The following is a 15,469-nucleotide window of genomic DNA, read 5'->3' on the forward strand; positions in this document are numbered from 1 at the left end:
ATCTGAAGTTCTTCAAAGGTAATGATTTTATTTGAATGATTCTGGTTTTTGTGAAAATGTTGCCTGCTGATGCTAACGCTAAATGCTATGCTAAATGCTACGCTAGCTGTTACACAAATGCTTGTTTTGCTATGGTTGAGAAGCATATTTTGAAAATCTAAGATGACAGTGTTGTTAAAAGGCTAAGCTTGAGAGCTAGCATATTAATTTCATTTCATTTGCGATTTTTATGAATAGTTAATGTTGTGTTATGCTAATGAGCTGCGGGGATAATTACACTCCTGGATACAGGTTTTTTTCGTAGCTAAACGTGACACACCAAACGGAGCGATTTCTCCTAAACAAATAATCTTTCAGGAAAAACTGAGCATTTGCTATCTAACTGAGAGTCTCCTCATTGAAAACATCTGAAGTTCTTCAAAGGTAAATGATTTTATTTGAATGATTTTCTGGTTTTTGTGAAAATGTTGCCTGCTGATGCTAACGCTAAATGCTACGCTAGCTGCGCTAGCTGTTACACAAATGCTTGTTTTGCTATGGTTGAGAAGCATATTTTGAAAATCTGAGATGACAGTGTTGTTAACAAAAGGCTAAGCTTGAGAGCTAGCATATTAATTTCATTTCATTTGCGATTTTCATGAATAGTTAACGTTGCGTTATGGTAATGAGCTTGAGGCTGTATTCACGATCCCGGATCCGGGATGGCTCGACGCAAGAAGTTAACAAACCTCCAAACGAGCTTCAACGCCATACAACACTCCTTCCGTGGCCTCCAACTGCTCTTAAATGCAAGAAAAACGAAATGCATGCTCTTCAACTGATCGCTGCCCGCACCCACCAACCCGACCAGCATCACTACTCTGGACGGTTCTGACTTAGAATATGTGGACAACTTTAAATAACTAGGTGTCTGGTTAGACTGTAAACTCTCCTTCCAGACTCACATTAAGCATCTCCAATCCAAAATTAAATCTAGAATCGGCTTCCTATTTCGCAAACAAAGCCTCCTTCACTCATGCTACCAAACATACCCTCGTAAAACTGACTATCCTACCGATCCTGGTCTTCGGCGATGTCATTTACAAAATAGCCTCCAACACTCTACTCAGCAAACTGGATGCAGTCTATCACAGTGCCATCCGTTTTGTCACCAAAGCCTCATATACTACCCACCACTGCGACTTGTATGCTCTCGTTGGCTGGTCCTTGCTACATATTCGTCGCCAAACCCACTGGCTCCAGGTCATCTATAAGTCCTTGCTAGGTAAAGTTCCGCCTTATCTCAGCTCATTGGTCACCATAGCAACACCCACCCGTAGCATGCGCTCCAGCAGGTATATTTCACTGGTCATCCCCAAAGCCAACAGCTCCTTTGACCGCCTTTCCTTCCAGTTCTCTGCTGCCATGAATTGCAAAAAATCACTGAAGTTTGAGACATATAGCTCCCTCACTAACTTAAGGCATCAGCTGTCAGCGCAGCTTACCAATCGCTGCAGCTGTACACAGCGCATAAATAGCCCATCCAACCAACTACCTACCTCATCCCCACATTTATTTTTCTGCTCTTTTGCACACCAGTATTTCTACCTGCACATCCTCATCTGCACATATATCACTCTATCGTAAATTGCTAAATTGTAATTACTTTGCCACTACTGGCCTATTTATTCCCTTACCTCCTTACTTCATTTGCACACACTGTGTACAGATTTTGTCTATTGTGTTATTGACTGTACAATTGTTTATCCCATGTGTAACTCTAGGTTGTTGTTTTTGTCGCACTGCTTTGCTTTATCTTGGCCAGGTCGCAGTTGTAAATGAGAACTTGTTCTCAACTGGCCTATTTGTTTAAATAAAAGGTAAACTAAAAAATTTAAAAAAACTTTAAAACACTGACGGCCTAAAACCAAGACGATATTGAATGTTCTTGAGAGGCCTAGTTAAGGTTTGGACATAAATCGGCTTGAAAATCTAATGTCAGGACTTTAAAATGGCTGTCTAGCAATGATTACCAACCAACTTGACAGAGCTTGAAGAATTTAAAAAAGAATAATGGGAAAATATTGTACAATCCAGGTGTGCAAAGCTCTTAAAGACTTACCCAGAAAGACTCACAGCTGTAATCCCTGCCAAAGGTGATACAAACATGTATTGATTCAGGGGTGGAATACTTAAGTAAATAGGTATTTTTGTAAAGATTTGCAAAAATTTATAAAAACATGTTTTTAGTGTCATTATGGGGCATTGTGCGAACATAGGTCAGAAAAAAATCACTGCAAAATGTGGACAAAGTCAAGGGGTATGAGTAGCTTCTGAAGGCACAAACTAAAAATTACCACATACACTGATTGATTGTTCACAGCAAAATTATCAAAACTATTGCTGATGGTAAACCTGATCAAAATAAAATCTATTGTAAGCCCTGTTTAGCAGGTATATAGCCACACAAGAGTGGTCTCCAGTAGCTTGCTTTTATTTTGGTGAAACAACTTTTCAACAGAGCATTTGATGAAAACAACCTAGCAAATTACATTGGTAATATTGCAGAAGCCATTTTAAAAACATTTGAATGGTGACGCGCAGATCAGATCAGGAATAGGCTTACCTCTCGTTAGTCAGGCGCGAAGCTGTGCACAATTTGTCTAGCCTACTGGTATTACCTGGGGTTGTCCGGCATGCAAAATGATTTGTAGATCAATGACTCACAGTTACATGCAGTTCAACACTGAAGGAAAGGACGCATAAGTTGTCACAAAAGACAAGATATTATACATTCTTTCTACATTCTGAAAATACAAGTCCAAACAAACTGTGAAAGCTATTTATAACTTTTGAATAGATTTTCTGACGGATGCATGCTAGATTTGGATTGGTTTGGTTCCGAAAACCGACATTTAATTGGGATGGATGCGTGAATGTTACATTCCTTTTATATAGTGAAAATAATTTAGATATCAGGAGATGATACATTTATTTTTTTCAATTTGTGATATCCAAATTGGCAGTTACAGTCTTGTCCCATCACTGCAACTCCCGTACGGACCCGGGAAGGTCGTGAGCCATGCGTCCTCCTAAACCCGACCCTGTCAAGCCGCACTGCTTCTTGACTAACTGCCAACTTACCCTGGAAGCCAGCCGCACTAATGTGTCAGAGGAAACACCATACAGCTGGCGACCAAAGTCAGCGTGCATGCGCCCGGCCGCCACAAGGAGTCACAAGAGTGAGATTAGACAAGGACATCCCAGCCGGCCAAACCCTCTCCTAACCCGGACGACGCTGGGCCAATTGTGCGCTGCCCATGCGTCTCCCGGTAGCTCCAGGAAGTGACACAGCCCGGGATCGAACCCGGATCTGTAGTGACGCTTCTAGTACTGCGATGCAGTGCCTTAGACTGCTGTGCCACTGGGGGAGAGATATCAGGAGATTAAAGCCATGCTAATAATAATGGACCCAGGAGGGATTGAATAAAACTGAAATCTACTTTCAAAGGAATAAGGAGTTTGCTAATGCCTTGGCAATTAAAGTGGGCCTGAATGGCAGCTGTAGAATTTCATACCCGGTGGTATCGGGTCACAGTGATCTGAGAAGTGCTGCTGCACTCTTTCTATGCGCACGCACACACAGGAGTAGGATCCTTCTCATGACTGTTTCAAATACTCCCATGGGGGAGGGGAAAATGTACTTTCTCACTTGTGCACCGGTGGCTGTGTTTCTTCGATAATATGTATTACCTATGATATGAATTGGTTAGTCCACAAGCACATGTTGAGTTGGATTCATGAGTTGGATTTAGTTTGAGTTTAAAATTCGTGTCAAGATTACATGCCATGTGAAAGGGTTGATGATGGGGTTTTCCTCTTGCCTGGCTACCCAGACTCCTTGCTCTCGCCAAACATTACCCCACACCAACTAACATTAGTTTCTCCTCTGCAATGAGTCTGGATCTGAGTACCTCCCCAATCCTACACCGAATGCGAACACAGACTGATTGGTCCAGAAATCGATAGGTTGTAGGGTGTAGTGTCTAGTATAAACACACTGTGAGAAGCTCTTGCATGTGATTTATGTAGGGCCACTTCTACACCATAGTCATGATCATCATCATCACTATTACCTGAACTGGGCCTCGGTGCCCGTGACCTCATCGAGGTGCTGCTGTAGCATGATGAGCTCAGTAGCATAGTGCTCCTCAGTCGCTTTGGCTTGCTGCTGGTAGTAGGCCCTGAGGCGCTCCACTTCCATTCTGTGGCATTCCTCCAGCTGGGCCCGCTGCTGATGGACGTCAGCCCTCAGCTTCTGGATATCCTCAGCAGTGTGGGAGGAGGGCGAGGCCGCGGTCGGCTCCCTCAGATCTGGGTAGAGAGCGATGGTGTTAGCATTAGCATGACTATGTAGATGGTGGTAGACAGTGCCCATCTTTCCCATTCATTTTGGGATTGAGGCTCGCAAACTTTCCAAATGCACAACAGATTGTGTAGAAGATGGACACCACATAACCCAGCACCATTTTGGTTTAGACATACAGTATATATCTAAATTTACCCTTGAGATTGTGTGTAGGGATGCTGGAGCTTTCGATGTGCCTGCGCAGGCTGGCGATCTTATCCTCACTGCTGCGCTTCAGCTCATCGTACATCAGCTGCATCGCCTCAATCTAAGAATGACAATAAGAGTTTGACAGCAGTGTTTGTTGGCGTTATCATTAAAGCCAATTAGCTTTCATTCGTCATATCATTATTAACTAGCAGAGTTAAAAATGTAAAAGCTGAGTGCTAGTGTCCTAGCAATTACTGTAGACAAATAAAAATGTTGCTTTTCATCCCCGTCATAATACTGCGATTACATGTCAAACAATAACGAGGTTGGTGTCGTGACATCTAAACATATCCAATGAAATAATTACTTATATGTTTTTTCCCCCACCAATTCATAAACTCTTGGCCTAAACCCCTTAAAGCAGGTGTGTCAAACTCATTCCATGGAGGGCCTAGTGTCAGATGGTTTTGGGATTTTACTTTTCAATTAATTAAAAACCATGTGAGGGGAGTTGTTTACTAATTAGTGACCTTAATTCATCAATCAAGTACAAGGGAGGAGCAAAAACCTGCAGACACCCGGCCCTCCGTGGAATGAGTTTGACACAAAGAGCTAACTAAATAAACAGTTTTACACACACAGTATGTAGCAGTCCATCCTACCTTATTGCCATCTGCCCTCAGTAAGGACTGGAGCTGTAGGAGACGACCGTGCTCCTGTTCAATCCTCTGCTTCACCTGCTGAAGGTCTCTATACATTTCTATAGAAACCAAACAGAAGAAATGTCCATTACAAATATATCCTCATGCAGTCTCAGTTTGTGAAGTATCTTCACTACTATAAGAGATCCCATTTATCATTGATGTAGCTGGATTTGATGTGCGTACACAAATGTAAACTGGAGGAAAACACAAAACACAATATGTACTAATTTGTCATTTTATCATGCAGCAGTCAAGATCGGCATGTGACTTATTTAGACGTTTTCATTAGTCAGCCACTCATTTCATAGGCTGCGTGTTCTTTATGTAGTATTGCTGTCATTTGGTAGACATCACAACCAATAAAGCACCTTTCGCCTCCTGTAAAACAGCACTGGGATCCCTGGTTTCTTCCTTCTCAAACCAATGGATCTTCCAGTCCTCGACATCAGTGGGGTGGAGATACTCCAAGAACTCCTCTCCGAAAAGTTTAGCAAAGGACTGTATAAAGAGAAGAGCAAAATAGCTCTCAAACAAAACACTCATTCGAGTAGTAAGAATCAATGTCTGAACCTGAAATAATTCTGTCTAATAACGTTCTCATATCAAAAGTAATTGACAGTGCAAAGGAACATTAATCAATACTTGTTTTTTTGTGTGTGTGTGTGTGTGTGTGTGTGATGAATGTTAACTACCAGGATGAGTTGCTTGCACTCTTCAGACACAACTTGCACCACATTCTGGTACTTAGAGCTTCTGAGATCATCTGGGAAGTCAGAGAAAAACAACAAAAGCATACATTATTATTGGCTTATATTGAGCACACATGGTACACAAACATTCAATTACTAAAATAGGATGAATGCAAAAGAGACTGAATAACTTCCGTGTGAGTCTACTGTTTTCTATCTACAGTTTGTAGCATGGATGACATCACGAATGATAGATAAAAATAAACCAATTCAACATGGCCCGTCTAACCCCACATGCCCAGATACACATACATAATTAAATATACATGTGCGCAGTGCACACACATTGAAACATATACACACACACACACACACACACACACACACACACACACACACACACACACACACCTCTAACCACCACCAGGTTTCCTACCACACAAACACACTTGCCATATCCCTACCTCAACCCCACCACCAGACAACAACCCATCCATACATCGACCTGCACTCAAAACCACACACATACCTTTGTCCCATGTTTTTTTCAAGAAACCCAGCTCCTGCTCAAGTGTGCTGACACGGGCATCTGTCTGCTCCCGGAGCAGCTCCAGCTGTGCAGCGTGCATCTGAGACAGGCTGATCCGCTGGGCCTCCAGCTGCAGCCTGCACTCCACCTGCACAAAGAGAGAGAGAAAAGAAAGCATAGAATTACATAAACCAAAATGGACATAATCCTTCAGTCCACCTATGGTTGCACAATAGAGATTGTTTCAGGAGTAAGACACACACATTCCAAAGAATAGAATGTGCTCGTTGCAACTTACACATGATGAATTTAAGGTATTCTTAGCAATATGACATCATACACATATCAACAAGATGATTGTCAACCACTATTGGCCCCTCCAAATGTACTTTAGGCTTGCCAGTTGTTGTTTATCTGTAAGCAGGAAGTCGGCCTGCTGTATGATGCCATATTTTTGAGTGTACATTTAAACATACATTCCAAAAGGTGCAACCCCAAATATGTTGGCCAGTCCACCCACCATGAATGGAAATGGGGAATGCCTGTTGCCCTAATTTTATAAAAGAAACAGGGTGGAGCACCTGGGCTTTAGCACAACAAACGAGGGGCCAGCTGTTATCTATTCTACAGCCAAAATAATGGGGATACGGCAGGGCTTTCCTCTCATCCTTGGATGGATGTGGAAACGTAGATGTGTTGCAGCTACACTCGTGAAATCATTTTTTTTTCTTCTTTGATGACAGTTCTATTTCCTGCCTGCAATGCATTTTTGTGTGGAATGGTAATAACACTGTTACTTTCATAACGCTTTGTTTGATTGCAATTTATCCAGCCCACTCAAGCACTATACATATTACAGTAGGACATGTAGCAAATTGATGTCAAGCACATGCTTAGTAGCCTAATGCACGTAGCTACGTAGAATGTGACACTGCAAATACTGCAAGGATGAATAACTGCATACTGAAACTTCCTAAACAGATTCATAGTTCTTACTTTGGTTATTTCACACTAATTATTAGCAGTGTGGGCAGTATAACACTTGATGACACAACAACCAAGCATTACTCATAATAATACAAATGGGTGACAAAAGGAAGGTTTGCCTTTCATCACGTTCTTACTACTGGGTGCCCATAGTTCTGTATTACGTTTTTCCACTGGTTGATTGCCCTTCCAAACCCACTGTACTAAGACAGCAACTCAGGCCGGAGCGAAAAGCACAGGCAGATTTGAGCTCAGGTGACATTTACATGCTCTGTGGTTTCGCTGTCCCTGTCCTCCTCTTGCTTCGCTACAGAGTCCACCCAACGCTCCATCCCATCTACGCTCTTCCCCTGAAAAGAGGAGAAAAAAGTAGCCATTGTAACAGAAGAGATTAAAAGTTCATAAAAAACACAATGTTGACGGGGTCTGGCGACAACAGTACAGTAAGTACGTATGGCATAAAACACAATGAAACACTTACTGAGAAGGCCACACAGTAAAGACTAAGACCGCTTCGGAAGCATTTCATATTAATTAGCAATTTATTCATAGCAATGAATGCTTATGTACTTCACTTGCACATATTATTGATACGAAGAACAAGATGCAATAGCAATTTTTTCTTGTTTTTTAGATAAGCATTTATAAATGTGGGTATTTTTATAAACCACGCTACCAGTGAGGATTTCCTACGCTGGACAAGTTGTCACAGATATGAATAAGTAATTGATGATAATATGCACTTTTTTAAAAATGTAATTACATTAAGGGGGAAACATACCATAGCTTAGCTATATTCAATCAAATGTATGAGTTGATTTAAAATTCATGTTTAACCCTTTCTCATGGTTGGCGTCTTGACGGATTTGTCCAAAATAGTGTGACATAAAACATTCTGTCGATGCATTTATGGCAGTTTAAATTGTCGTTTCATCATATCTTAAGCATATATGATATATATTATTATATCATATATTAAGCAGGTAGCATAGTGGTTAGTGTTGAACTAGTAACCGAAAGGTTGCAAGATCAAATCCCCGAGCTGACAAGGTAAAAATCTGTCGTTCTGCCACTGAACAAAGCAGTTAACCCACTGTTCCTAGGCTGTCATTGAAAATAAGAATTTGTTCTTAACTGACTTGCCTAGTTAAATAAAAGGTCAAATAAAAATATGTAATCAGTTCAATTAGACATTAAACTTGAACCCTGTACATACCTGTTGTAAAGAGATGTCAGAAATGCAGTGTGACTACATAACATTCCATGTCTCCTTATGTTATGGGGTGAAAACAGTTTTCATGGGCAAACAAATCCCCCAAAAACCATGTAATTGCAAAATCGAATGCTTCTAAACAAAAGTAATCTTACCTTTATACTTAAAACCTAAATCAATACTGTCATTAACGTGGTTCTTCAATATTTATGCATAATACTTGTTGGATGTGCATTTGGTGTCAAGTTGTAATTACACCATGATATTTTCACACATCATCATCTGATTCAAGAAGGAATTTTCTGAATGACAGTCAAGTGACAAAAAGCTGTTGTGATACGTTGTTGCATGTGCCAGGTGTTGGGAAACAAAGTTGTTCGCGAAGAAAGTCCTTAAAATGTTTGTGTCTTCACGCTGGTGAAGACAGTTGTGCTTAGATGTAAAATCCCTAGCGAATCGATGTTGATCATCTGTTGTGGTCTGCTTACTTTACAGCAGATTTAACAGAAGAAGCATCAAGTTAATGAGTTCATGTTTTTGTGTCTCGGATTAGACACAGTCTACTGTGAGCAATTATGTATTGAACAACACCAAACACTATTCCAATTCATTATTCTAGATATAAAGACAACACATGACATATTCTGAAGAAACTCATTAGGCTATGATCTGGGAATGAAATAACATGACAAATACATTTTGGTTTCCATGTTACACCTGCATTTATAAACAATACAAATGGGGCTTGAAATAGCCCACTTGAACACAATTTTTTTACCTCAGAAATCCAAGTACTGGAATAGGCCTACCTTGAAAATCATACATTTAATCAATTTGGTACTTGAAAAGTACTTGTAATTATTGTAGCCAATTTATAAGATCTTCTGATCCCTTATAATTATCAGTGACTTTCTTTGAGCCGTTTCTGTAAGTGATGTGGCCACTTTTGTATGTTTCCCACCGCTACAATTGATGGGTGTTGCGCTACTCTGTTGAGGTAAAACCATGTGTGGTTATTATGGAAGACAACAACATCTAATGCTGGCTTCAACTTGGCTTTCCATGAAAACTGTTCCCTCACTAAATGAACCTGGTTATTGGTTGCTTTCTCAGTATTAAAACAACAATGGTAAGATTAACGCTGCCACTACTCATGGCTTTATTAAAGTATGTGTGCCTGCGTTGGTCACATTGGCATCCATGAATACACACCACTGCTTTTGCCTAAGGGAAGCCAGGCTTCCCCAAAAATGAAAAAAATAATAATAATAATAATATTTCATCCCGCTGTGGTTCATAAACTTCCTTAAATTCGCAAGAGTGGAGAAAGCATCCGAGCAAGCGAAACATTTGGCCCCCCTTGAAGAAAATAAATGAAATTATAGCCAATCAGCATTCAGCAAAACTGAGTGAGCGCATCTGTGAATGATCCTGGCGCACCAAAGAAAAGTGTTACGTTTGGATTTGGCTTCAGACCAATCACATCACCCCAAAAGCAAAATGTAATTTAGAGAAAAAAAAACTTGAATAGGAACTAACGTTTTATAGAGCAAACAACGCAATGCATGCATCTAATTTATTTAGTGAGACAAGTCCGTATTATTCTCACATATTTTAGAACGTAATAACATTCATTGGAATATCAATGCATTATTCTTAATTATATAAATTATACAAATGTATAACATTGACATCCCCTGAAAAACACAATTAAGTGCTTGAAAAAGTCCCTGAAAGTATTTGAATTTGACTTGCCAATGTCTGTATGAACCCTGCTTGAAGGACATACAGTCCTAGGCCTAATTTATAGAAAGACTAATGTAAGCTATTAAGGGGTCCTTCCCAGTAAGTGAACATACTGTGGTGCACTGATGTGAGAGGGCAAAATTCTATGCATCGACATTGCTCTACTGATGTGAAGCCTTGGACATATACATCTATTTTGATTTGTTTAACACTTTTTTGGTTAGCACATGATTCAATATGTGTTATTTCATAGTTTTGTTGTCTTCACTATTATTCTACAATGTTAAAAAAGTAAAAATAAAGAAAAACCCTTGAATGAGTAGGTGTGTCAAAACTTTTGACTGGTACTGGCAATGACACAAAATGGCTTCTCAACTTTGAGCACTTACTCCCTGCAGAACGGAAAGAAACTATAATGTATACGTTTCTCTACATAAAAGCAAAGACATTCCTTAGCTAGAAAAGGATATTCATGAGAGATAACAACATACGTCTTTTCATGGCTCGTTTTAGCTTTGAAGATATGAGCCTAGTCAATGAAGGCTGATTATAATTCTTATATAACTGCTTGAGTAAAGCTTAATGGTGATTTCAACTTAATAATTTAAATGCTCTGTGTGTTCATGCAACAGCCTCTCCTACAGTCTTCAGAATCTCTGTGCATTGAATCCAATTGATACCTCCAATTCAGCCTCTCCTGCTTTAAAATGAGTGGTATGCGTGGCCTGACAATCAAAGACAAAATATTGAATATTTTTACCTGAGGATGTACTTCTGTTATTCACTGCCTATGAGAGCCAGCCTCTGTCGGGCACTTTGTAATCAAGCCCATCAGTCATTACAGATTGGCTGAATATTTTTTTTTTAACTGTTCAGTGCTAAACAGGCAAACCTCACCTCAGCCAGGTTTTTAAATAAGCCTTTGATTCAGTCTATGTAGTGTATGAACACAAATTCCATTCACCTGCATCGAGTAATGATCAACAGTTGTAAGATTTAATAAGGGAGTAATGATACATCGTTACATAGTACTGGTTATGATCATGATCAATTGTTTGCTGGTTATTTCAACAATAGTCAATTAGTGCATTAACATAAGACCAAAATGAAAATACTCTATTAAACATTTTAACAGCTCAATCAGAAAGATAATTTCAGACTTATGAAAATGCAGGGATTGAGAGAGCGAGAGAGAGTGAAAGAGGAAAAAATAAAAGGCATGGCAATTATCATTTCCATAGCGGGGGCTATTCCAGCTAAGAGACTGCAGCAGCAGCTGTGTGTGAATGCCTACCTGCTTCCCAACGCAGTCTCTCTCTCCGTCACCGTGGTACCCGTCTGTGGCGTCATCTTTCCCGGTCCTCTGCTGCGAGATCGACGGAACCTGGCTCTCCATCCGAGCCCGTGCCTCCCACTCTGCTGCAGCAGTAGCACCTCCAGCTTTGTTTCTCTCCGCCACCTCCTCCTTCTCCCTCTTCTCTTTTGTCTGGGCAGAGCTCTGGCGCTTCTTCTTTCCTCGTCGCTGCTGTGTCTTGCGCCTGTGTGACCCAGAGGCTGAAGGCTCCAAAGCGGAGCTACACTCAACAGGTCCCTCTCCAACAGTTGAGACCTGAGATGGGGCTGCAGATAGAGTTAGCGTTTGGCTCTGGTGCCAAGCCTCCGAGGTGTGTCGGAGGCGGTCTCGCTCTATTTCGGCGGCCTGTAAGGAGGAGGGGAGAACCACTACCTCCCCTTGGAGAGATTCGATTTGGAGGTGATGATCCTCGATGGAGCAAGCTGGGGCTGCAGACTGAACAGGCTGCCCTCTCTGTTGGAGCTTCGCTTGGCTCTGAGCAGCTCTCCCTCCCTCCTCTCTCTGCAGTTCTCTCTCTCCCTTTCTCTCCTTCAGAGTCTCCCGCTCTCTTTCGAGCTCTTCCTCCAGGTTTTCATTTTGGGCGATTACCTCCTTGTTTTCTCTCCTGACCTGACTCAGCTCTCCTTCCAGCTCATCCAATTCACCTTCTGTAACAGTCAGCTGCTCGGTAACTTTAGACAGCCTCATAGCCAGTTCCTCCTTCTCTGCCAGAGCTACCTTCAGCTTCTCCGTCAGCTCAGTAGTGTATTTTTCTATCGACGCACCGCAGTTGTCTTTGGACTTGTCCTCCATTTTGTTAGTTTCCTTGTTCTCCCTCAGCTCCTGAATCTGCGACTGGAGGCTAGCGAGTTTAGACTCATACACAAGTGTCTCCTTGAGAATCCTCTCCTCCAACTGCGCCTTTACCTCAACAAGGCACATGTACTCCTCCTTGAGCTCCTGATAGTTCACCTCAAAGTTCTTTTCTGCAAAAGAGAATGTATTCCTCTGCTTTTCAATCTCCTCTTGAAACTCCACTACTTGTCTCTGCTTTTGTTCATTTTCGATCATGAAGGATCGGATTTTTTCCATTTTGGACTCCACTTCCTCTTTCATGGCGTTGTTGGTTTCCATCAAAATCCTCTTTTCAGATTCCTGCTTCCTCCATTTATTGTCCCAGCTCTTTTCTTGCTCTTTGGACTGGTTTTCAAGCAGCTCATTCTTTTTCAGCAGCATTTGGATTTCCCTCTCCATTCTGACCCTTTCTTCTCCACCCTTTCTCAATTCCTCAACTTGAAGATCCTTGAGTTGCACTACCAGCTCTTCGGCTTTCGAGCTGTGCAGCGCCATCTTCAAGTCATCTTTCAGTGCAAAGATTTGGTGCAACAGCTCATCCCGCTCGTCCTTATACGCGTTTCGCAACTCCTCCAGAGCTCGGCCGTGCCGGATGGACGCCTCGTTAAGGAGATTCTCGGTGTTGAGCTGGCTCTCCCTACAGAGGTCCTCCCGAAGGAGAATGAGCTCCTCCTCGTGGCTGAAGAGGAGCTGTGTCCTCAGCCTCTCCAGTTCTGCCTCCTGTGACTCAGCCATGCGGTCCAGCACTGCGTCCTTCTCCCGCTCCATCATCTCCAGTTTGATCTTGTAGTTGGTTGTCTCCGACTCATGCTTGGCCTCGATCTCTACTGCCGAGTCCGCAGCGGTGGCTAGCTGGGCCTTCAGGTCATCGATGGTTTCCTGGAGGTGCTGCAGCTCGCCCTGAAGACTCTCACGGACAGCGATGTTCTGGGAGGCCTGCTCCACCTTGGACCGGGCTGAGCGGAGGTCATGGAGGTGGTCAACCACCTGACCCTGGAGGTTGAGCTTCTCCTGTGCCACTTGGGACAGCTCCTGTTTGGTCTTCTCTCGGAGCACCTGGGCCTCTTGGAGCCTCTGCTGAAGAACTACGATCTTGCCCTTGAGCTCGATCACCACCTCGGGACTAGGTCTGGTCACGGATTGCTGGGATTTCAGAAGCTCTAGCTCCTTGCGATGCTGCGCCGAGACCCGCTCCAGAGCCGCAGAGTGCTGCAAGCGAAGCTCCTGCTTCATCTGGACTATCTGCTCACCGTACATCTCGTCTAGCTCTGTCCTGAGATGATCCAGCCTGCGGGCTGAGTCCTCCTCCATCCTCTGGAGGGTGTCACACTCTGACAGGCTGCCCTGGTGGCATCGCTTCTGGAGGTCTTCCACGGTACCCATCAGCTGCTGGATCTCGCTGGAGGACATCCGCTCCTTCTGTCTGGAGGCTGAGAGTTCGCCCCTGCAGGACTCCAGCTCAACCCTACTGCTCTCAAGCTCAACCCTACAACTAACCAACTCACCCTTACTGCTGTCCAGCTCAAACCTAAAGCTATCCAGCTCACCCTTACTGCTCTCCAGCTCAATCCTACAGCTATACAACTCACCCTTACTGCCCTCCAGCTCAACCCTACAGCTATTCAACTGATTCGTAGTGCTCTCTAAGTCCCTCTTACAGTTATCCAAGTTACTCTTACAGCTCTCCAGCTCTTGGGCCTTTGCGGTAATTTGCTGGTTGAGGTCGTTTAAGCATTTCTCAGAGGCCGTCAACTCATCCTTTAACTGGTGGAGGGAGGAGTCTTGTTCTGACATGACTCTCTCTTGCTCAGCGATCAGCAGTTCTTTCTCATTCAACTTTTGTGCAAAAGTCTCCTCAGTCATTCTTCCCACCTGTGCAAGCTCCACCTTGAGCATGGTCAGTGTACGCTCATGTTCTATTATTATTGCAGTTTGCTCCGAAATCAGCAGGTCTTTTTCATTTACCCTTTGGGCAAGTGACTCCTCAGCCCCTCTGCCCACATGTGTGAGATCTTTTCTAAGTTGCATTAGGGAACGCTCATGCTCTGCCATAATTCTCTCTTGTTTAGCAATCAGCAGGTCTTTCTCATTTAACCTTTGTGCAAATGACTCTTCTGTTCTTCTTTCCACCTATGAGGAAAAGTAAGTATTAGACATAAATGTAAAATGTAATTAAAGCCTCATATTTAAACGGCTGAAATAATTCTACAAACAGCCTTTAAACTAAATTGTGTTTTTGTAAGGTAATAATACTAGGAAATCTAAATCAGATTTTAAAACACACCTGGTAATCAACCACCTTTAAAACAGATCCATTAAATAGATCAATACAAGCAGACGTTTTCACATGAATGACAGGCACTGACTAACACCAACTAGGCAGCTGCCTCACCATCTCAGCCTCCTTGAGCCGGTGCTGGAGCTGGCTGATCTGCAGCAGCTGCTCCTCGCTCATCTCATGGTGCCCTCTGACCTGGCCGTCCATCTCCTCCAGCTGCTGCTGGTATTGGACAAGCTGCTGCTTGGCCTGCAGGAGGTCCTGCGCTGTGCTGCTGTGGCTGGTGTTCCTCAGCGTCTCACCTGCCTGCAGCTGTTAATCAAACCAGAGGGCGTTCATGTTCCCGTGGAAATGACAGAAAACAACATCACCACCACATCAGTTGTATAATTATTAGGACGGTAATAAAATATATGAAAATGTTGATAGAGCAGGGAAAAGCTTCCGAGACAATAAGGTGACATAGGAAAGATACGATATAATAGGACTGGTACAGGTATGTCTAACCTAGCGTTGGAAAATTCCTGTAACGTTCCCAAAATTCCCAGGTTTTCCAGAAATTCCAGATGGTGGATACCCAGATTTCCTGCTTTTTCAC

At 42.6% G+C, this 15,469-nt stretch overlaps 1 protein-coding gene across 6 annotated transcripts in view; it reads right to left on the bottom strand.

Moving 5' to 3' along the window:
• The window catches only part of akap9 (A kinase (PRKA) anchor protein 9), a 160,832-nt gene that overhangs the window by 111,987 nt on the left and 33,376 nt on the right, over window positions 1–15,469 (bottom strand). For all 6 annotated transcript variants that reach the window (XM_024441461.2, XM_024441459.2, XM_024441460.2 and 3 more), the window contains 9 exons: window positions 14,986–15,183; window positions 11,700–14,723; window positions 7,713–7,796; window positions 6,460–6,607; window positions 5,934–6,004; window positions 5,610–5,739; window positions 5,200–5,297; window positions 4,544–4,655; window positions 4,116–4,353 (listed from right to left, as the gene is read on the bottom strand). In XM_024441461.2, the coding sequence (XP_024297229.2) occupies window positions 4,116–4,353; window positions 4,544–4,655; window positions 5,200–5,297; window positions 5,610–5,739; window positions 5,934–6,004; window positions 6,460–6,607; window positions 7,713–7,796; window positions 11,700–14,723; window positions 14,986–15,183 (4,103 nt within the window). The remainder of the gene's footprint in view (window positions 1–4,115; window positions 4,354–4,543; window positions 4,656–5,199; window positions 5,298–5,609; window positions 5,740–5,933; window positions 6,005–6,459; window positions 6,608–7,712; window positions 7,797–11,699; window positions 14,724–14,985; window positions 15,184–15,469) is intronic.

Source organism: Oncorhynchus tshawytscha, linkage group LG13 (genome assembly GCF_018296145.1).
Source record: "Oncorhynchus tshawytscha isolate Ot180627B linkage group LG13, Otsh_v2.0, whole genome shotgun sequence".
Lineage (NCBI taxonomy): Eukaryota > Metazoa > Chordata > Actinopteri > Salmoniformes > Salmonidae > Oncorhynchus > Oncorhynchus tshawytscha.